Raw genomic sequence first — 24,533 nt, forward strand, 5'->3', positions numbered from 1 at the left:
CATATGCCTAAATTAATCTGATATTAATGTTATAATCAAACAAAAGGTAATTAAATATAAATAGTGTTAGTGATGAGCAATGCCTTCACAATAGTCTCCCTTTCAGTCCCTTGGTATCTATAAACAACCTCATTATTCAATCCCGCTAGTCTCCATCTCCCCTCTCTCCTGCTCTCCCTCTCTCTCGTGCACGTCTCCTCCCTCCCTCCCTCCTTCCCTCCCTCCCTCCCTCCCTCTCTCTCTCTCTCTCTCTCTCTCTCTCACACACACACACACACACACACACACACACACACACACACACACTGACAGAGGCAGGTGGAGCTCAATAAAAGAGAAGTGTCCCCACACACACACACACACTGACAGAGGCAGGTGGAGCTCAATAAAAGAGAAGTGTCCCCAGATCAGACTGGCTGAGGATGAAGTGACTGAACACAAAGTTAAAAAAAGACAACAGGTTATGGTCAGTTTATATACGTCATCTTAAGAGATTCTGGAGAGCGACTGACTACTTTTTTTTCCTTTTTATTTATTTGTTTATTTATTTATTTGCTTAATTTATTTATTTTTAAATACATCCGAGTTAGTTAGCATATAGTGCAACAACGATTTCAGGAGTAGATTCCTTAATGCCCCTACCCACTTAGCCCATCCCCCCTCCCACAAACCCTCCAGTAACCCTCTGTTCTCTGTATTTAAGAGTCTCTTATGTCTTGTCCCCCTCCTTGTTTTTATATTATTTTTGCTTCCCTTCCCATATGTTCATCTGTTCTATATCTTAAAGTCCTTACATGAGTGAAGTCATATGATATTTCTTTCTCTAATTTCGCTTAGCATAATACCCTCTAGTTCCATCCACATAGTTGCAAATGGCAAGATTTCATTCTTTTTGATTGCTGAGTGATACTCCCATTACACACACACACACACACACACACACACACACACACCACATCTTCTTTATCCATTCATCCATCAGTGGACATTTGGGCTCTGTCCATACTTTGGCTATTGTCAATAGCACTGCTATAAACATTGGAGTGCATATGCCCCTCTGAAATAGCACACCTGTATCTCTTGGATAAATACCTAGTAGTGCAATTGCTGGCTTGTAGGATAGTTCTATTTTTAATTTTTTGAGGAACCTCCATACTGTTTTCCAGAGTGGCTGCACCAGTTTGCATTCCCACCAGCAGTGCAAAAGAGATCCTCTTTCTCCGCATCCTCGCCAACATCTGTTGTTGCCTGAGTTATTGTTAGCCATTCTGACAGGTGTGAGGTGGTATCCCACTGTGGCTTTATTTGTATTTCCCTGATGATGAGTGACGTTGAGAATTTTTTCATGTGTCGGTTGGCCATCTGGGTATCTTCTTTGGAGAAGTGTCTATTCATGTCTTTTGCCCATTTCGTCACTGGATTGTTTTTCGGATGTTAAGTTTGATAAGTTCTTTATAGATTCTGGATACTAACCCTTTATTTGGTATGTCATTTGCAAATATCTTCTCCCATTCCATTGGATGACTTTTAGTTTTGCTGATTGTTTCGTTTGCTGTGCAGAAGCTTTTCATTTTGATAAGGTCCCAATAATTCATTTTTGCTTTTGTTTCCCTTACTCCCAGAGATGTGTTGTAAGAAGCTGCTGTGGCCAAGATTAGAGGTTTTTGCCTGCTTTCTCCTCGAGGATTTTGAAGGCTTCCTGTCTTATGTTTAGGTCTTTCATCCATTTTGAGTTTATTTTTGTGTATGGTGTAAGAAAGTGGTCCAGGTTCATTCTTCTGCATGTTGCCATCCAGGTTTCCCAGCACCACTTGCTGAAGAGACTGTCTTTATTCCATTGGATATTCTGTTCTGCTTTGTCAAAGATTAGTTAGCCATATGTTTGTGGGTCCATTTCTGGGTTCTCTATTCTGTTCCACTGATCTGAGTGTCTGTTTTTGTGTGGGTACCATACTGTCTTAATGATTACAGCTTTGTAACACAGCTTGAAGTCTGGGATTGTGATGCCTCCTGCTTTGATTTTCTTTTTCAAGATTGCTTTGGCGATTTGGGGTCTTTTCTGGTTCCATACAAATTTTAGGATTGTTTGTTCTAGCTCTGTGAAGAATGCTGGTGTTATTTTGATAGGTACTGCACTGACTATGTAGACTGGTTTGGGTAGTATTGACATTTTAACAATATTTGTTCTTCCTATCCAAAAGCATGGAATATTTTTCCATTTTTTTGTGTGTGTCTTCTCCAATTTCTTTCATAAGCTTTCTATAGTTTTCAGTATATAGATTTTTCACCTCTTTGGTTAGATTTATTCCTAGATACAATTGGTACAATTGTAAATGGGATCAATTCCTTGATTTCTCTGTCGCTTCATTGTTGGTGTATAGGAATGCAACCGATTTCTGTGCATTGATTTTATATCCTGCGACTTTGCTGAATTCATGAATCAATTCTAGCAGTGTTTTGGTGGAATCTTTTGGGTTTTCCATATAGAGTATCATGTCATCTGTGAAGAGTGGAAGTTTGACCTCCTCCTGGCTGATTTGGATGCCTTTTATTTCTTTGTATCGTCTGACTGCTGAGGCTAAGATTTCCAATATTATGTTGAATAACAGTGGTGAGAGTGGACATCCTTGTCTTGTTCCTGACCTTTGGGGTAAAGCTGTCAGTTTGTCCCCATTGAGGATGGTATTAGTGTTGGGTCTTTCATATATATGGCTTTTATGATCTCGAGGTATGATCCTTCTACCCCTACTTTCTTGAGGTCTTTTATCAAGAAAGGATGCTGTATTTTGTCAAATGCTTTCTCTGCGTCTATTGAGAGGATCATGTGGTTCTTGTCCTTTCTTTTATTGATGTGATGAATCACACTGATTGCTTTGTGGATGTTGAACCAGTCCTGCATCCCAGGTATAAATCCCACTTGATCAGGGTGAGTAATTTTTTTCACATATTCTTGGATCCAGTTGGCTAGTATCTTGTTGAGGACTTCTGTATCCATGTTCATCAGGGAAATTCGTCTATACTTTTCTTTTTAGTGGGGACTTTGGTTTCAGAACCAAGGTAATGCTGCTTCATAAAAAGAGTTTGGGAGTTTTCCTTCCATTTCTATTTTTTTGGAACAGCTTCAAGAGAATAGGTGTTAACTCTTCCTTAAATGTTTGGTAGAATTCCCTTGGAAAGCCATCTGGCCCTGGACTCCTGTTTTTTGGAAGACTTTTGATTACTAAGTCGATTTCTTTACTGGTTATGGGTCTGTTCAAATTTTCTATTTCTTCCTGTTTAAGTTTTGGTAGTTTATATGTTTCTAGGAATTTGTCCATTTCTTCCAGATTGCCCATTTTATTGGCAAATAATTGCTCATAATATTGTCTTAGTATTGTTTTTATTTCTGCTGTGCTGGTTGTGATCTCTTGTCTTTTATCCTTGATTTATTTGGGTCCTTTCCTTTTTCTTTCTGATCCAACTGGCTACATCTTTACCATTTTTGTCAATTCTTTCAAAGAACCAGCTTCTGGTTTCATTGATCTGGCCACTGATTACTTCTTTAAGAAGGATGGGTATGAGTAGACCTATATTTTAGAAAGGCATTTTGCTGGCATGGAGGGGCCTGTGTTTTCCTCAACATGCTCTCTGAAACCTGCTCTTCATTTTTCACCTCAAAGGTTCTTATACAAAATAGCCAGCTGCTCTTTGCTTTCCATCCTCAAAGGACAAATCTCAGCTACCTTTAAGATTACTCTGGCAGGCAAAAAATAAGATTTTAATTGCAAGTACCTTAAAAGATAAGGAGTTGTAAGAAGTAAAACCTTAACTAAAGGAGGTAAAATATGTGGCAAGTAGCAGTACATACTGGGCTCCTAGCATCTAGGCAGCTAAAGACTTGGACTTGCAAATCCAGACCTCACATTTGAAAATGCCAATTACTTCCTTATTCTTTTAAAATCACCTTTTGAGCTCCGTCAAGTCCGCACTCCCTGCTTTACTCAGCTTAGAATCCACTATCCACCATTTGTCCCTCCCTTATAAATACTTCAACTCCCTTGGCCCACTCCCTGTGTTGAACTCCTGGTAAAACCCTAATCCAGTTCTTCACATATTCTCTTACTCTGTGCCTGCATCCAGGCAGCTGAACATTGGTGGAGAAAAACCATGCTATCATGCTCTCTAGACTCTCTTCAAAATTCTGATCAATTATTTAAAATGGCCAAGCAATACACTAATACACTTCTCTACTAAATTCCCTTTCTCATCTCTAACATCCTTTCTACCTCCACTGCTGATGACATTGCCTCCCACTTGACAGACAAAACAGATGAAGACAGAGGAGACTTACTTCTTTCACCATCAATTCCAGGAAGCTTCCCGACCTGTAACTACATCCTCCTCGTAAAAAGAGATGAAGAGCTCCTGCTCTTAACTCAGGTCAATCCTGCCACTGGGGTTCTAACGAGGTCCAATCTCTCCACTTGTGCCCCAGGTCCCAAGCGTATCTGCCTTTCCAAAGACTTCACTCCTATAATGACCTTTTTTATTCTAGTGCACCATCACTTCATTCAGGTGTCTGCTTACATGCCATATCCTCTGATATCCCTTCCCAGATAACCTTATCTAAAATATCTCCCCTTTCCCAACCATTCTTTCTCCATACCTTGTGTTATTTTTCTTCATAGCACCAATCAGTACCAGATATTATATTTTGTATTTATTTGCTGTATGTCAATCTTCTCTACAACAAAGTAAGCCCCATGAGAGCAAGGATTTTTGCCTTTCTGACTGACCTCTCTATCTTCAGCATATAATACAGTGCCTGGTGCACACTGTGTGTTCAATAAATATTTGTTGCGTGAACAGGGAGTAAGCCTCTGACTTCATATGGCCAAGAGAAGAACCAACCACTGATTTTCTACCTCCAAAAGCATTTCCCATATAAGTTAAAACACTACTTGGTTATACAGATCCCAAACCCTGGAGTCATTCTTGATTCTTTTCTTTATAGTCCACATTCAACCTATCAGTTCGTCAAATATATATCCCAAATCTGACCACTTTTCATCATTTCCATTACTATAGTTGTAGGACCAAGCTACCAATCTTGTACCTGAACCACTATAGTATTTCATTGGTCTCGAGCCATGCAGACTCTAGGGTGACATTTCTAAGACAAAGTTAAAATCTCATTGTTGTGGGATGCCTGACTGGCTCAGTCGGTGGAGCATGAGACTCTTAATCTCAGGGTTGTGAGTTCCAGCCCCATGCTGGGCATAGAGCTTACTTAAATAAATATGTAAGATTAAAAAAATCTCATCGTTGCATTTGAATAAAACCCTGTTACGTCTTCCAAATTCCTCGCCATGGTCATCAAAGCCAGTGTGATGTGGCCCGCCTCTTTAGCCTTATCTTTTGTCATCCCTATCATTCTCCATCTTCCAGACACACTGGTCTTGCTTCTAGTTCCCAAGCCTGCCAAGCTTGTTTCCACCTCAGACTTTATAGCATTGTATCACTAACTGAAATCGTGTTTACGTGTTTACCGTGCCTCTTTCCTCACTAGAAGCACCTCAATAAAGTACCCAGCACTTAGCAATCATTTTTATGTTTGCTGAGCTGATTGATTCTAGGCTTCTGTTATTCTCCAGAATGCAGCCAATTCTTAGAAATAGGATTCTAATACTCTACATTCTCAAATACAGTCACCTAAATATTTACTTTAGGAGACTGCTGGGCATTTACATTTAGTTTGGTTAGAGAAATGCACAGTAGAGAAAGCAGGCTGGAGTAAAATTAATTTAAGTAAAACAAATGTTTGCAGAGCTCCTGGTGTATTATGTGAATTAAGACAAAGGTTCCACCCTCAAAAAGCTCAGAGATACATAGCAACATGTATTTTTTAACCAATAGGATAGTGACATCTCACTTTCTTAATCCTTTGTATCATCCTGTTTTTTTCTCTTCTTTTTTCAAACAGCAACAGAGAATGTGAAGCCAGCTAGAAATATGAATTGTAGATTATTTGTCCTTTCAACGTAAATATACTGAATTTACATATCAGACACTTGCTATGTGCAAAAAATATCAAGATGAATTACTCATAAGATAAATGAAGTCCAGTTAAAATACACACGTGCAAATAAATAACTGCAATATGACAAGAGAACTGACATTATACAGTGACTATGTATAGAGCACTACAACAGCACAGTGAAGGAAGCAACTAACACTGGCTTGGAAGTCAGAGAAGTCCTCAGAAGGAAGAGGACCTCTGAGTATGACTAGGAGCTCTCCAAACAGAAAAGAGATAAGCATATGATAAAGGGAAAAACACGTGCAAGGGAAAGAAGAATGCAAGAATTTGTGCAGTAGTAAACAGTGATTAACTAGATGTAGCTTAAAAAAATAGACTGCAAAAGGTGGAGCAAGGCTATAAAGCTAGATTAGGACTAGATGCTTTGCTATACTGAGGAACCAATTAAGAATTTAAAGCAGACGTGGACATGATCAGACAATTATTTGCAAGAGAAAATCTTGGTAGCAATGAAATAGGTTGAACATAAGGAGATGCCAGGTAAAAGGCCAGTAGAGAACTAAAATTGATAAACTAGGTAAACACACATGAAACACTAAAAACAGCATTACACAAAAATGTGACCAATTAATTTGGCTATTATTTTTTTTTACTACTAATATAATTTCAGTCAAGAGATAATAAAATTGTAAAGTAGGCACAAGAGATGGAGAGTAGAAAGCCAGCTTGAAGGTACAGGAGGTAAAATGGATTTTCAGATGGGACACCAGTTATGGGTGGCAAGGCAATGAAATCACAGTTTCTGACTTTTTTTAAATAAACTTTTCTTTATTTCTTTTTTTTAAATATTTATTTTTGAGAGACAGAGAGAGCACATGCGAGTGGGAAGGGGAAGAGAAAGATGGAAAGAGAGCGTCCCAAGCAACGGGGAGCTCGAATCACAAACTGTGAGATCATGACCTGAGCTGAAATCAAGAGCTGGATGCTTAAGTGACTGAGCCACCCAGGCGCCCCTCCTCTGACTTTTTTAAGTCTAACAACTCCCAAGAAAGTCCCCTAAAAACTTCTACTTTAGCTAAGAAGCTCTATTTCAGGTATGGGCAAGCTCAATAGATTTCCTAGAGCCTCAAAAATCATCCTGATGTAAAACTCTGTATAGAGAGCTGCTTAGACTGGGTGCAAACAGCGTCTTTTTGTCTTAGGACCCCTGCAACCTCTCCAGGCTCTTCCGTAGGGAGTAAAAACAGAGAGGAGACACATGTTTCTACTCTTCTTTCTAATGCACACACACATATCTTCTATCAGATTGCTGCTGCTGTGGAGCTCGTTATGTACAGGGTCCAGTGCTAGCAACTGAGGAAATAGTAATAAGTAATAAACAAGATAAATACAGTCCATGGAGGGTACTCCACAGTAAGGCAGTCAATAGAGGCCAGGGGCTAAAGTTGCCTGTTTGTTGTAAATAAAGTATATACCCATGCCAATTTTATGCACAATGGTCGCTTTTTTGCTACAATGGCAGAATTGAGTGACTGTGACACAGATCACCATGTGATCCACCAAACTGAAAATATTTACTATCTGGACCTTTACATAAGTCTGCCATCCACTAAAATTTATTGTAAGTTAATCATAATTTTGATTGGTATGACAAAGAGGAAACTTTGTCAGGGGAGGATCCCCCTGAATAAGTGAAGAGTAAGGTAGGCAAAAGAAAAGCTCCAAAGGCAAGGCCAGAATGGAAGAGCATTATGTAGAAGAGCATGGTGCATTCCAGGCACTGACAGAAGAGAAGTGTGGCCTGAGCATAGAATACAATTCAGGAGCACTGTGCGATGAGATCAGAAAGGTAGGCACACAGATGATCCAGGATCCACAATCTAGATTTTATAACTTTATCCACAGAGTAATTGAGAAACTACCTGTTCTCATTATCTGCAATGAGCCTTATGCATAAAATTCTCCGTTTTGTGGGGAATAATGGGAGTGGGGTGGCAACAATAACTGTAAGACTAGGAGGCAATGGTGGATTGAGAAAAGGGATGATAGCTTGGACTGTAAGGCTGGAAAGAAGAGTTCAGAAACAAACATACTGAACTACCTTGGTGACTCAGACAAGCAGGTGAGGGAAAGGTAACAAAGACGATTCCTTTAACATGGTATATGTAACTGGCTGGACAGGGTACACTGGGGGAGAGCAGAATGGAAAGTGGGAGAGGATGTATGGGAGGAGAAAATTAGTTCAACTTAAGTTTAAAGTGTAAAAACAGGGTGCCTGAGTGGCTCAGTCTGTTTAACGTCTGGCTCTTGATCTCAGCTCAGGTCTTGATCTCACAGTCATGAGTTCAAGCCCCATGTTGGGCTCCTCGCTGGGTGTGAAGCCTACTTAAAAAAATAAAAAATAAAAAAAATAAAGTGTCTAAAAACAAAAGGGAGATGTCCATTAAGAGTTGATACACAGGCCAGTTATTCAATAGAAAGGCGGGAATCCATTTTTTGGCAAGATCTCAATGATGAATGTTTGGTTAAAAAACAACAAAAACTTGGACAATATATAATATAGCTTATATTGATTTACTTCTACGTGTGGAGTAAATGGACACAGAAAGGATTACCCAGAGGAGAAAAGATGCAGAAAAAAGAACATTAAGAAGACCAAAAGTCAGAAAAAGAAAAGGTATCTGCAGTACGGTTTTACCTGGGATTTTGCTGTTATCGTCAATTGAACCTGAGCAAATAAGATTGCACAGAGAGTACTTCTGCACAGGTGCTTAGCAAAAACATGGATTCCAGCTATATAATGGTTATTAAAAGTATGACCCTTAAATAAGGTTCTAAGTCATTTATGCTAATCTTGCTTCCAGAAGCAAGACGCTATAGTTTCAAAAGAAAAGATTATCTTGCAATATAAAGAAGTCTACAATGTGAACTTAATCACATTTTTGAAACTCACCAGAAACTTTGAGACTACATAGAACACTTTCATAATGACCCAAAATTAAACCCATATGAAAAAGAATTCTCATAACTTACTTTTCAAGCTCTTCCTGAGAATGGGCAAAAGTACAATTTGTTCCTCGGGGACACCCTCCTTGCTGACGCAGATCTCGGCACATGCTAGTCTTGTATTTGCTGTTTGGCTGAGGCTACAAAGCAGAAAATCAGTGTGTGAAAAAGTGAGAACTCTTGGGACTTCAGAATTTTATGATTACCGCCTTTAATTCTTTATCACATCAGAAAAGTAATTCTTGTGCTGAAACAACTGCCATTCCACCATTTCCTGTTACATATTACACAGCGTAACTTTAAATTGGTATTTCAGACATTCCTTCTGAGGATTATCTGAAACTGGTTCAGATGTTACGTCTATTTATTTGTCAGACAACACAATGACCACAAAAATAAAAGATTTTCTCATAGATTGATTGCTGTTTTAAAATTATGATACAAAATAATTTAAAAAGCAGGGCACCTGGGTGGCTCAGTCGGTTAAGCGTTGACTCTTGACTTTGCTTGGGTTATGACCTCACAGGTCGTGAGTTTGAGCCACACAGAGCTTGCTTGGGATTCTTTCTCCCTCTCTCTCTGCCCCTCCCCCACCTTCAAAATAAATAAATAAATCTTAAAAAAAAAAAAAAAGCCATAAGCTTTGTCCACTTAAACTTTCCCAAGAAAGATAGAATACAATTTCCCCTAAGAGTGAACATTTATGAAACCAATTTATTTGTCAGCTTGAGAGTACAACACTCTTCTTACTCTTGAAGCTGCTTAAGTTCACAAAAACAATGCGGAAAAGTATAAAAACCCCATCATATCTGCTATAGTTGCATCAAAATTTAAGATATCGTTGTTATTTCTGTGACCTTAATAAGATAAAACATTTATTGGGGTGCCTAGGTGGCTTAGTTGGTTAAGTGTCCCGACTCTTGATTTCAGCTCAGGTTATGATCTCACAGTTCGTAGGATGGAGGCCCACATTGGGCTCTGTGCTGACAGAGCAGAGCCTGCTTGGGATTCTCTCTCTTTCGGTCCCTCCCCTACACAAACAAACACTCTCTCTTGCTCTCTCAAAAACAAATAAAGTTAAAAAAAAAAAAAAAAGAAGACAGGAGTGCATGGGTGGCTCAGTCAGTTAAGCGTCTGACTTTGGCTCAGGTCAAGATATCATGGTTCGTGGATTCAAGCCCCACATCAGGCTCTGTGCTGACAGCTCAGAGCCTGAAGCCTGCTTCGGATTCTGTGTCTCCCTCTCTCTCTCTGCCCCTCCCTTGCTCATGCTGTCTCTCTCTGTCTCTCAAAAATAAACATTAAAAAAATTTTTTTAATAAATAAATAAAAAGAGAAAACATTTCTCTTCCAGTTAACATTTGAATATTATAATGTTTTCTAGTAGAATAAGGCTAGAAGAGTGGAAAGATCACTTTGGAGTAGATCTGATCTCAGCTCTGACACTTACTGCCACCATGACCTTAGATATGTTATTTAATCTCTTTAAATTTCAGATTGGGAACAGCAATTATCTTGCTGTGAGGATTAGAAATAACGTACGTAAAATAACATAGGAAATGACTCACAGTAACGTAATAAATGGACATCATTATTAGAATAAAAGAGATTCTACCTTAAACATAAACTCCTTCTCACGTACACTGCAAATATTTTAAATTCAAATTCCACATATTTACAAATAGGAACTCATTCATATGAGAGCAATGAAGAAAAAAGTGACAATTTCCCTACATTAGAAAAGAAACAAAATGCCTGGAAGAAATCAATAATCTATACTTGGTCAAAAACATTTGGGTGCTATGCTATTAACTACTTATCAGATGTACTAAAATTTGAGTTTCTCCCAAAAGAACAGAGATAGGAGTCACATAAGAAGTCTATTAACCTTGTTCAAGTTGTTCAGGATGAACCTCTATTAGAGATAAAAGCAATCAGAAGTGCAATGAAGATGCTTACCTGAGGTGTCTCATGGCCTTTTCTACTATAATTTTGTATGAAGTCCACAAGGCCATGAACCACTGTTTTAACAGCTACCATTGCATTTTCTAGCTGCTCCCAAGTTGGTGAAACAGCATCTACAAAAAGCCACCAAGGGAATGAGGGAGATTTTGTTAGCAGTAATTCTTTTGTGTTGTTTACCTCAAAGGTAGTAAAAGTATAAGCAATTGGGTATTTTTCCACATACCTGGATTAGGGTCTATGTTTGCAAGAAGCTCTAAATGAGGCCTCAGTCTATTTAAGTTAGCTGGGTCACCTGTTCGTTGCAAAACAATTGTCAATTCCTGGACACTCTTTGCAAATGATTCTGGAGACTGCAGCTAACAAACAGAAAACAGAATGGCTTTTACTCTGGTTCTTATGACACATTTATATCTGAATGCTTCTTTTAGCCAACATACTAAACAGGTTTTCAAGTGTCTTCAGATTCCATAGAGGAGTATCAGTGATGAATGAAATTTTCACCTCAGAATCTGCCCTATGAACTTCATCATTAGACACTTAGAAAACTTATTTATAAGTTGTATTAGCTCTCTGGGGTCAGAATACAGGCAAATAACAAACTTTGTAAGTCAGCTTCTTTTATGTTAATATCCTGTATTTGGTTCCCTATAGCCTTCCTTGGTTTATTCTGAAAGTTAAAAACACTGTAAAAAGAAATAAAGATAAAATAATTTAAAGAGCTCATGTTTGAGGTGCCTGGGTAGCTCAGTTGGTTAAGCATCCAACTCTTGATTTTGACTCAGATCATCGTCTCACGGTTCGTGAGTTCAAGCCTGGAGCTGGGCTACACGCTGACAGTGTGGAGCCTGCTTGGGATTCTCTCTCTCTGCCCCTCCCCACATGTGTTTGTGCACATGCGCTCTCTCTCTCTCTCTCAAAATAAATAGACTTAAAAAAAAAGCCTAATATTTAAAAACATACAAATCTCTTAACTAGTTGTCTCTTCACTCCCTTCAGAAGATTGCAATGCTCTTCAATGGAACAGCAATGATCTAAAACAAGCATCGCTAATTTCACAAACCTTATCAATGATAGACTGCATGTGTGATTTATGTGCCAAGTCACCATACAGAAGTGAGGACCACTGCTCAGGTGAAATGCGGAGTCCTGCTTCCATAGCAATGTGAACAATTTGAGCATCATGTTCTCTGCGTAATGCTTCATAACTCCGAAATTCCTCCTTTAGCTGCATCAAGGAAGAGTCTTCATCCCTTTTGGTAACCTAAAAAATAACGAGGAAAAAAAAACCTATCAGAATTGGTCTGCTCTCCCCTCTTCTCCAATCAATTCTTTTTGGGGGAGGGTTTGAGTTGGGGGGTACCTACTATATATCATACACTACATAAAAGAAAGTTCAAAGAAGATAATGTCCTTATCACAAATTCTTTTTGGAACAAAGCAGAACTTGCATAATCTAGTACATAGTTTTGCCTTCCTTCAATGAGATGAGCAGTAGAGAAGACACTTGTAAACAGAAAATTATAATATAAGCGCTATTATAATGCTCTATGGCAACACAAAGGAAAGGCAATTCAATCTGGTGGGAGAAGGAAGGGGCAACAGAAAAAGTTTCTCCAACTTGAAGGCTGCATGAAATGAGACTTGAAGAATGAATAGAAGCTTCCACTTGAGAAACAGAATCCTAGAATGATAGCAAGTGGTGAAACAGAAAAATGAAAGAGCACAGAGAATTAAGGGCTAAGATACAGGCTGGAGAAGAATCACAGAGGGCCTTATAAAATATAGTGAGAAATTTGTATATTATCCTGAAAGGAATGGAAGCCATGGAAGGCTTTTAAGCAGACAAGTGACAATTCAGTCCAGCCAACGGGTACACATATATTAGAAATCTTCTATCACCACAAAAATGATCATTAGGGTATTTATACAGCTTTAATTTATACCTGACTTAAGTGATTTAAAAAACATTAGTTCAAAAGTTTACAGAGTTTCATAATCCTACTGAAACTAATTATCCAAACATGCAGGTATATGACTAGACAATTTCTATAATAAATGATACACATTTATCTAAAACTTGCACAATGAAATTTGAAACTTGGCTAGGATTCAGAAGACCCAGAACTGGTACAGATTGTGAAACTCAGATTGAACAAAACAAACTGTTCAAAATCATGATTTTGTCACTGGTAAAATGAAAATATCCCCAGACCACCTTACTGGTTATTTCTATTGCTATGCTAGCACATGAGGCAGCAATAATATGACCCCAAGAACACGAAGATGGGAAAATTAAGTTACCATCTGAGAGTTAATAGCATCAGTTCACAATTATCTGTGGGAATATATAAATACATTATAGACTGGTCTGAGACACCCAAAATTCTAATCAACACAATCTAGGTATAATAGAGTATATAACTTAGAAGTCACAAAAATCTATATTCTACCCAACCCTACTTAAAGAAACACTAAGGAAACAAAAGAATTACCAACCTAAAAAATAGAAAAAAGAAACCCAAGAACCAGAGGATGCTAGTACTCTTCCAAATCCCATGTAGGCTACAGGGTGCCTCTTAGGCAGCAAAAGCTTCTATCCATTTGAATAGTAAAGAGGGACTCGGGTGGCTAATAGAGCCTGGTCCTATTAAAATTCTTACTAACATACATCAAAATCACCTGGGAAGCATTAAAAACCACAATTTCAGGTAATCACAATTCCTGACTTGGAAGACCACATAATTAAAAAGTATCTATGAATGTTCAAATCCCACATCAAATATACCACATCAGAGTATCTGGGGATGGTATACTTTTAAAAACTCCATAGATAATTCTGATGGGTATCTTCAGGTGGAAACCACTGCATCAAACATTACAATCATTAACTCCCCTTGTTCTGATTCCATGCTAAGGAAGCAAAGGTTTGATACTCTTCTGCAGGACAATATCTACAACATGATCACTTAAGTCACGTAAGAGTTGCACTTCTTATTACAAATTAATAAAACTCATCATCTATTGTATTTGACCTTGGTTAGGGTGGTTGTTTCTGAGGAAAGAATCTACTGTATGCATCCACAAAATTCACATCTCTAAGCCTATAAAATAGGAAAGACCTTTGACAATGGTGACTTTACTAGAGTAAATGACACCCAAGAGAGGTCTTTTGGCAGTTAAGTCAGCAAGATACCCTTTAATTAATTCAAACACTGCTTTAACATGCTAAACTACAGGGCAGTGAGGTGAGATAAGGAATAAAATTGAAATCACTTTCTACAGTAGTGTTATTCAAATGTCAGATATTAGCAGCAACTGTAGATGTAGGACTGTCATATACCACAAATCCGCATAATACCTATGAGGAAAAAACAAAATAAAACACATTAAATCAGGAATAGAGTGTGAGAACCTAGTCAGTCACTTCAGGATGACAAATGATCTCTGTAATTTGGTTGCTTAGCTAAAAGCATAATGTTTGAGGAACCAGAGATTCATTTCTATTGTTACTCTAAGGGCACAAAATCAAGCACTGTAACTATCAGGCAGACAGTGTCCAAGCCTCATTAGTGGAGCTAAGTGAGTTCATTTGAACATATTTTTATCAGCAATTACTTGCTATTTCAAACTAAGCAGTCTTCCAAAAAATTGTTTTCTATCTCTACTGTTTTCACTCTTGGGCTATTAAAACCAGCAAAATAGCCTAAATAAGCTTTGGCTTCAAATTTTGATGTTTTACTTTTATAGAAGCCATTGGGCCTTTCCAGTTCCAAGTCTTTGGGCTTTTCTCAAGAGCCAGCCAGCAACCTATTCTCTTGCAACACACAGAAACTTTTAACAATTCAGCCTACTTTCCACTTCTCTTGGTACCTGTAACCACCTAAAGTTTGTAAGACAATGAACTACATTTCTAAATATCTCGGGGGTTCTTCTGTCTTCTCAACCAAAACAAAACAAAACAAAACACACAAAAATCACACCACCTAAATGCAGAGTGGGGCAAGTAACTCAACTTTTCACTCTCTTGTCCTGAAGGCAACATTATAGGCCATCTTCAGATTAAAGGTCATAATCTAACCACAACAGGGAATAAAATAATGGGAAGTTGAAACATTTACCAACTTTTATGCACTGCTATGTAGTTTTCCCTTTTAAGATGGTAAATTCATTTGACTAAGGCTTCTTTAGTCTACTTTCACTATCGCAAGAATCAAGTTTACCACACTATTTCCCTATGCTCTGTTCTATGTTACTGACAACTTCACATATGTTTATTCCCAAAAGGTAGTATCACAGACACAAACGGTGCAGAAGGAAAACAAAGTTTCCTTTTAACTTTTGTTAGCATTCTGCATTTCTGGAGCCTCTAGACCATTCTAGAAAGCCTCTGTCTCACACAAAGGCATGTAACGTCTAGACGGTTGCTTGCTACTTACTTTAAAACATGAAGCTCGATACAGTAGTTGCACAACATGACCAATACTTGTTTTAGATGCCTGAGGAAATCTTGGTTCTAGTCTTTGAACAACAAAAAGTACCAGTACTTTCCTTGAGAGAGCAGAACCATCTTCTAATGCGAGCAACACCAGCTTCAAGGCCTCTTCTTGCATAGCTAGAAGTAAGGAACATGAATTCACGCTAAGTGAGAAAACCCGCATATCATGTCTATCAGACTTATCAGGGTATTAGTTCATGGCAGTCTCCATCATCCACAGTCTGTATTTCATTAGTACAAAAAGAAGACATCCCACATACAAAAATACAGTTTACTTAATAAGTAATCAAACAAAATATAATTTCTACTGACCAACCATTTGGAACACAAGTCAACAGAACTTAAAATGTATTTTCTGTTGGTATTTAATAATCAACTAGATAATGATAATCTTACAGCGCAAAGAAAAAATCCTCATTTACAAAATACACGGAAATACTCTGACATATTAAACAAAAGGTAAAGGACATATAGGAGTCTCATGATAAACGGTAATTTTTATTTAATGCATGAGACTGTTAACTTTGCCTGTCAAAACAATTTTGTATATAATTTTAAAGTGATATTAACCTCTGGATGCAATATCTAAAGAAGGCATTGAGTTGTTTTCCAGCCAGGGATGAACATAATCTGAATCTAATCATGAGGGAACATCAGACAAACTCAAATTAAGGAATTTTTAATAAAATAACTGCCTGTATTCTTCAAGAATACCGACATCAGGGGCACCTGGGTGGCTCAGTTGGTTAAGCATCTGACGGGCTCAGGGCATGATCTCATGGCTCAGGGGTTCGAGCCCCATGTCAGGCTCTGTGCTGACAGCTCAGAGCGTAGAGACTGCTTGGGATTCTGTGTCTCCTTCTCTCTCTGCCCCTCCCCCATGTATGTACGCTCTTGCCCTCTCTCAAAAATAAACATAAAAAAAAGAAAGAATACTGGGGCGCCTGGGTGGCGCAGTCGGTTAAACGTCCGACTTCAGCCAGGTCACGATCTCGCGGTCCGTGAGTTCGAGCCCTGCGTCGAGCTCTGGGCTGATGGCTCAGAGCCTGGAGCCTGTTTCCGATTCTGTGTCTCCCTCTCTCTCTGCCCCTCCCCCGTTCATGCTCTGTCTCTCTGTCCCAAAAAAAATAAATAAACGTTGGAAAAAAAAAATTAAAAAAAAAGAAAAAGAAAGAATACTAACATCAGACAAAGAAAGGCTAAAGAATGGTTCCAGATTAAGACTAAAAAGAGATGACAAATACAGTAAGTGATAACATTCTGAAAGAAAATAAATTCCATTAAAGACATTTTTGGAATAATTGAAAAAACTGGAATGTGAACTACATTGTAGTATGGTATGTAACTTAAATTCTCTAAATTTGATGAAGGTACTGTTACTGTTTAAGATGGTATCCTTATTTTTAGGAAATACATTGAAATATTAAGGGATAAAGGGGCACTGAAATATATAAGCTTTTCTCAAATGGCTCAGAAAAGAGTAAAAGAGCAAGTAATATAATAAATGTAACAAAGTAATAAAAATTAATGAATATGGATAAGGAGTATACAGGAATTCTCTGCACTATTCTTGCAACTTTAAGGTAAATCTGAAATCATTTCAAAATTAAAAGTTAAAAATGCATTGGTTCTCAACTAAAACAGTGGGACTTCAGAGCTGAGAGATCATCTAGAATCTGGATTAAAATTGAAACCCCTCCTTTTCCAAGTGAGGCACTGGTGTCAAGGTTCACAACTAGTTAGCAGCAAAACTGTACCTTTTTTTAAAAATTTGAGGCAAAGTTTATGTAATAGAAAATTAACCATTAAAAAAAAATTCTGTGTGTTTATTGATTTAGAGAGTGAGAGAGACAGAGAATGAGTGGGGGACGGGCAAAGAGAGAGGGAGACACAGAATCTGAAGAAGGCTCCAGGTTCTGAGCTGTCTGCACAGAGACCAATGTGGGGCTCAAACTCAAGAACCACAAAATCATGACCTGAGCCAAAGTCAGACGCTTAATCGACAGCCATCCAGGTGTCCCCTCATGTGTTTTTTAAAGGCCATCTGCATATCTTCTTTGAAGAAATATCTATTCAAGCCCTTGATCCACTTTTTTTACATCGTGTTGTCTTTTTGTTGTTGCGTTGTAGAACAAAGGATACTTGATAATCTAGTCTAATGCTTCTTGGGTAAGGTAAATATGAGGAAATATCCAAAGGCAGCCTTCTTAAATTACATACAAATGTTGATTTTTAAAATTATTTTTCAATTGAACTTTGTATTATGGAAAATTTTAAACATACACAACAGTAGAAACAACATGAACCCATAATATAGCTGTTGCCAGTTCTTACCCACTTTTCTAGTTTGTTTTGGCTGGAGTGTTTTGAAGTAAATCCCAGACATGGCGTTTCACCCTTAAATAACCCATGATATATTTCTAACATGTAAGGACTTCAAAATTTCTTCTTATACTTGGTCTCTTTGAGTAAGTATCCAAATAAGGTCCATACACTGCTTTTGGTTAATATGCCTTTAGGCTTTAAAAATAAATCTACACTTGTTCCCCACCACCCTCCACCCTTCAATGCAAGAGAAAATTCAGTTATTTTTTGAAGAAACAATCATTTTTCTAAACAATTCCCCATATTCTTGATTTAGCTAATTTTGTAGTGTTTCTAAATATATTCATTTATCTTCCTTATTTCCTGTAAACTACAGGCTTGATTAGATTCAGAATGAGTTTTTGTTCTTTGAGGTTTTGTTTCTTTTTCTGCCAAGCATACTTGTTATTCCAGACATTACACCAGAAGATACTTAAGACCTAGTTGTCTCACTTTTAGTAATGGTAAGGTTGATCAGTGGGTTCAAGCTCATCCATCTATTGTAAATTTCCCCAGCAATCTTTCATCTATTGGTTTAACACCTACTAATAATTCTTGCCTAGACCCATTAATTCACTTGAGGTTGTAAATGTGTGATTTTTCTAATTCTGATGATTTTTTATTAATTTATTAGCTGGAATTCTGCCAAAAGAGAAATCTATACTCAACATGCTAAGAAACTGTGGTTGAAAACAGTTTGTGAAGGAGAGGCAGAAAAAACATGCTTGACTTATTTTATCCTTTTCTAATTTCTAGAATAATGTATTGGCATTATCTAGCAAGTGACAAAGATAACTAATTTTTCCTGTACTATCTTTACAAAATCATGGATTTTTATATTTTATGTTTCAGTCTATTGTAGTCATTACTCATTTTGATGTTCCAACTGTGCCACTCATGTCCAGTGGGAGCCCCTTCAAATATACTATGACCTTTTGACAAGATGCCCATGATCTTTAATAGCTTTTTTGCTTTGTAGCTCAAGAATTCCCACACTCAACTTATACTTTTCTATCCTAGAACTGGAAATGGCATTTATTCAAAGACCCCTGCTTCTTTTTAGTGGGCAATGGTATTTATTAAGAGTCATAATCTGGTTGCTATAGCTATTCATTGCTTCTAAGCCTTTTCAGTGGGTAGATGTTTGTTGTTACAGATAGTGCTTTATAAGTATGCATTCTGTATATTTTGCTGTTTCTTTGGGATAGATTTGTAAAAATGGAACTGTTAGGCCAAAGGGTAAGCACATAGATGATTTTGCTAGATACTGTCGAATACCTCTTTAAAATGTGTACCACTTAGTATTCCTACCACTACCAGATGAAAGTATATACCTGTTTTCCCACAGCCCTGATAACAAAATTTATTGTCAAAAGTTTGAATTCTGCCAATCTGATACATGAGAAATGGTCAATATAATTTTAGTGTATATTTCTCTTGATATGAGAAATACTGAGTATATTTTATATGTTTGAGGGCCATTTACATTTCTTTTTCTCATGTATTTTCTGTTCATATCTTTTGCCAATTTCATTTGGGTGGCTGGTATCTTCTGAGTTTTCAGCAGTACCTTATATATAAGTTATATTAGTCTTTTATATTTGATAAAATACATTTTCCTAAGTTTCTCATTTTTTTTACTTTGCTAATGTTTCTGTGGTGTAATTTAAAAAATATACAGCCAAGTATCAGTCTTTTCTGTTACTGCCTCTGGCTTTGGAGTAAAAAAATATGTTTCTTATACTAAGTTATAAAGAAATTCATTTTTTTATTAGTTGTATGATGCATTTGTTAATAACAAGTATTTATGACCTACTTGGAATTTAAGTAGATGTAGTATATAAGAAATATATCCAATTTAATCCTTTTCCAGATGTCTATTCAGTTACCTCAATACCACTTATTTAAAAAGTTTCTTTCATGGGGCTCCTAGATGGCTCAGTCAACTAAGTATCTGACTCTTGATTTTTGGCTCAGGTCATGATTTCATGGTTCCTGAGATTGAGCCTCTCATCGGGCTTAGGGAGAAGCATGGAGCCAGTTTGCGATTCTCTCTCTCCTCATTCTCTGTCCCTCCCCCACTTGCGTGCTCTCTTTCTCTCTCAAAATAAATAAACATTAAAAAAAAATGATTGTAAGTGTGTATGTATGCATATGTGTATGTGTGTGTGTGTGTATATACATATATATAAAGAACTTTATTTTTCTTTTACTTACTACTTATAAAATCTTAGGCCTCTCTAACTCAGTTTTTAATTTGTTAAATTGAATCTGTGTCACTTCTTTTGAAGGCTACGAAAGATTAAATGAGAAATACATTCTAAAATACTATAGCACTAATACATAGATTATGATTAGAAAAACTGGTTTATCTTTAATTACGTCAAGATTTGTACGTATAAGTGAAGTTAGGTTGAGGGGACTCTCAACCAATTCTCTAGAAATTGGAATCCTCTAACCTTGACAGCCAGTAAGACAGACAAGATAGTGATCTATCCTACCTGGCCCTAGAAACTGGCATCCTCGAGCCCTGACAGCAGCCCATAGGTTGGCAGACAGTTGCTGGGGATTCTGGTGCTGTAATATTAGTTCTGTTACAGTTCTTTCTCCAAGCGAACGGGCTGCTCGCATGGCTCTTACACGACCTTCTTCCTCCACCAGCTGACAGTTTACGAGTGTCACCAGTTTCCTTTGCATTGGACGGCTCAGTGCACTCTGGTTCAAACTAGCTACACCTTTAAGAGAAAGAAAACAAAGTTTTTTCATTTAAAAAGACAAGTCAATTTTCATTATCTGTATTTAACTATGAAGCCATAATTTGTAATGAGTCCTCTGTAAGATACTTGGTTTTAACATGAGTGTTCTATCTCTGTTTATTACTATTTTGTGGTAACAGGAGCCTAATTTTTAGTTAAAGTTTTATTTGGGTATCCTGTTCTCTGGGTTGTATGGTGCCCCTCAAGAGAGTACTTTGGATTTATTTCGTCTGTTCTCCAACCAGTTAATTAATGAAAAGTTTAATAATATAAAAACAGAGAGGGAGACAAACCATAAGAGACTCATAAATACAGAGCATAATCTAAAAGTAATGATTAATAACAGCTCTAATTTTATCACATACACGATGTTTAGACTATAACTTAATGGCAAGCTCTTAGATCATAATCCCTTTTCCTCACTCAAGGATATGCCCCAGCAATTCTTCCCTCTTTCCCACATCATTACTTCTTCCATTTCTATTTGATAGTTTCCATCAGCATTCCATAAAAACAAGCATGCTGAAGATAAATAAATCTTATTATTTTTTTTTAAAGTAGGTTCCACACCCAGCACGGAGCCCAACACTGGGTTCAAACTCACAATTCTGAGATCATGACCTGAGCAGAGATTAAGAGTCGGACGCATGGGGTGCCTGGGTGGTGCAATCGGTTAAGCGTCCGACTTCAGCCAGGTCACGATCTCGCGGTCCGTGAGTGCGAGCCCCGTGTCAGGCTCTGGGCTGATGGCTCGGAGCCTGGAGCCTGTTTCCGATTCTGTGTCTCCCTCTCTCTCTGCCCCTCCCCCGTTCATGCTCTGTCTCTCTCTGTCCCAAAAATAAATAAAAAACGTTGAAAAAAAAATTAAAAAGAGTCGGACGCATAATCAACTGAGCCACCCAGATGCCCCATAAATCTTTTTATTCATTCCTCTTTGCCTCCCAGCTCTGTCCCATTTCTTTCTTCTCTTTTGTAGCAAATTCTCTAGAGTTGTCTGTATTCATGATTTCCAAATTCCTTGCTTCACAATCTTTAAAGCCTACTTCAATTAAGTTGTTGCCACTGTCACTTCATCAAAACTGCTCTTCTCATGACAGCAATTACCTCCACTTTGGTAAATCAATGATCAACATTCCGTCCTTACCTTACTTGACATTTCACCAGCCCTCGACACAGATGACCACTCCTAATTCTTTTAAACATATTCTTTACTTGGCTTCCAGAACACTCTATTCTCTTGCTTTTCTTCCTTCCTTTTTTTGTTTCCCCAGTCTTTTCTTTTTTGATTTTATCTTTTCTTCCTGACTTCTTAATGTTAAAAGGCCTCAGGATCCAGTTTTTTTCTTTTCTATCTGCATTCACTACTTAGAAGATCTTAGGCAATCTTATTAATTTCTTTAAATACTATCCGTATGTTAATAACTCCCAAAGGTACAACTTCTATACCCCTCCTTAACATACATCCACTGGTTATTCAATAGCATCCAAATGAAGATTTGACAACTCAAACATAACACGACTAAAATTTAATTCCTGATCTTCTCATCTAAACCTGATCTACCTACAGTTTTCCTTGTCTAAGTTGATGGCAACCTCTCTTTCCAGGTGCTCAGACCCCAAAACCCAAGAGTCATCTTTGATTCTGCTCTTTCTCTTATACCCTATGTTCAATAACTTAGGAAATCCTCTTGACTCAATCTTCAAAATATATTCAGGCCATCCACTCACTACCTCCACTGCTACTAACCTTGCTCTATTAGCTTATTAACCAATACTCTGCTCCTAACCTTGGCTTCTACACTGAATTCTCAACAGAGCAGCTAGACAAATCCTTTAAACATTGGTTAGATTGTGTCACTCCTCTGCTTAAAACCCTACAGAGACTACCCAATTTTACTAAGAATAAAAGCTCAAGTCTTTAAAATGGCTTGCAGGTCTGTACATTATGTGGCCTCACCATTTCTTTTCATCTGTCTCATACTATTCTTCCCCCCACTCACACTGCTCCAGGCACACTCTCCTATTATTGTTTTTTGAAGACGTTAGGCATCACTAGAGGACTTTGCTATTGCCCTTGTGTGGAACAGTCTTTTCCCAGGAACCTACATGGCTAACTACCTCACCTCTTTCATCTCAAGTTTCAAAGCTACCTTTTTAATGAGGCCTACATTAACCATTTTGTGTAAAATTGCAACGTGCCCTTGTCCCCTCACTCTGACATTTCTGATCCCTCTAGCTGTATTATTTCATTTCCATAACAATTATCAATTATAACATATAATCTTTTTATTCACTTATTGTTTATTATGCTTTCTCCATTTTCTAAAATGTAAATGCTATGAGGGCAAGCATTTCGTTAATGTATGCCAAGTACCAAAATAGTGCCTGGCACTTAGTACAGGTTCGTTAGATATCTGTCCAATAAATGAATGAATGAATGAACAAGGTAGACAGGCTAAGTTTCTCAAGGAAGTGACTATGTTCAAAATACTGAACAGTACAAAGCACAGAGCAGGTATAAAATAAATGCTTCATTAATTCAACTATGATGTGCTGGTCAAGGGTATGCAGTGATGAATAAGAATTGTATTTGTCATCACACTTAAAATAACTTATTGCACTTACATGCCTATCTCTCCCAACAGACTGAGGGTTCTGTGAAGGCAGGGACCCTAACCACCATAAGTGCCAAACAAAATTGAATTAATACATGAAATTGTCTTAGTAGGACTTACTAAAATTAATATTCTGCTACAAAACTATTAATGAACATAAATACTGTATAAATCTCAATATGTAGTGTGTCTGATGAATTCTTAAATTAAAAACAATACTAGCTATTTTCAGAAAATAATACAATGCTCTCCATCAGAAAGTTTTCCCAAGAATTTTCCAAACTCATTTTTTAAAACTCAGAATTATTTAATAGGGTATCAACATCAAGTCTTTCAAGGTAAAAATATTACCAAGTCCTGCTCACCAGTAAAACACTTTTTTTGTGTAAAGGGTAACTTACCTTTACCTCCACTTAGTGGTTTTAAGTAGAGTGCCAAATCCTCAACACATTTCTTTGCAACCTCATAGTGTTTGTTCTCACCTAGATTACTTAACTTTATTGACTGATGATCTGGTACCTAAAAACAAAGAAGAATGGAAGAAATACATTTATCCAGCTCATGGAACTTTTATTTATATATTTGATAATAATCTTGGTGTGTATAAAATTATAACACAGAGATAATACATCAAAATAGTTTAAGTAAAATTGAAGACAAACACATAGCCAAACTGCTAAGAACCAAGGATATTATACTTAACGGCAGGGGCTAAATGTATTAATAAATGGAAAAAGAAGTAGTTAATATCATATCAATGTATGTTTTTAAAAATTTTTTTTAACATTTACTTATTTTTGAGAGACAGAGTGAGATAGAGCATGTGTAGGGGACAGGCAGAGAGAGAAGGAGACACAGAATCTGAAGCAGGCTCCAGGCTCTGAGCTGTCAGCACAGAGCCTGATGTGGGGCTCGAACTCAGGGACTACGAGATCACGACCTGAGCCAAAGTCGGATGCCTAACTGACTGAGCCACCCAGGTGCCCCTATCAATGTATATATCTTAGGGTTGATAACTATGGTAGAATTTTGACAGATGTTAACATTAGGGGAAGCTGCAGAAAATTATATGGGTTCTCTGTATACTATTTTTTGGAAATTTTTAAAAAAGTTTTTCAAAATAAAAAGTAGGAAGGAAAAAAACCACTTAGCACCTTCTCACTATATAATTTTCTTATTTTATTTATTGCTTATGGTCTGTCCCCTCTTGGTACAACAAGCACCACAAGACACAGTATTCTTTTCTTTTCTATGTAAACTCCACCACCAACTTGGGGCTCGAACTCACAACCCCAAGATCAACAGCTGCATGT

The 24,533-nt window shown here is 37.4% G+C and overlaps 1 protein-coding gene and 1 non-coding gene across 8 annotated transcripts in view; both read right to left on the reverse strand.

The window, feature by feature from the left end:
• The window catches only part of RC3H2 (ring finger and CCCH-type domains 2), a 53,192-nt gene that overhangs the window by 18,553 nt on the left and 10,106 nt on the right, over positions 1-24,533 (reverse strand). For all 7 annotated transcript variants that reach the window (XM_045042528.1, XM_045042529.1, XM_045042527.1 and 4 more), the window contains 7 exons: positions 23,622-23,739; positions 20,351-20,584; positions 15,427-15,602; positions 12,051-12,251; positions 11,214-11,346; positions 10,985-11,103; positions 9,053-9,165 (listed from right to left, as the gene is read on the reverse strand). In XM_045042528.1, coding sequence (XP_044898463.1) covers positions 9,053-9,165; positions 10,985-11,103; positions 11,214-11,346; positions 12,051-12,251; positions 15,427-15,602; positions 20,351-20,584; positions 23,622-23,739 — 1,094 coding nt within the window. The remainder of the gene's footprint in view (positions 1-9,052; positions 9,166-10,984; positions 11,104-11,213; positions 11,347-12,050; positions 12,252-15,426; positions 15,603-20,350; positions 20,585-23,621; positions 23,740-24,533) is intronic.
• LOC111557670 lies at positions 11,433-11,542 on the reverse strand. Its single transcript, XR_002737904.1, has one exon. It is a non-coding gene; the product is annotated as a small nucleolar RNA SNORD90 (small nucleolar RNA).

The sequence above is a fragment of the Felis catus genome, chromosome D4 (assembly GCF_018350175.1).
Source record: "Felis catus isolate Fca126 chromosome D4, F.catus_Fca126_mat1.0, whole genome shotgun sequence".
Taxonomy (NCBI): domain Eukaryota; kingdom Metazoa; phylum Chordata; class Mammalia; order Carnivora; family Felidae; genus Felis; species Felis catus.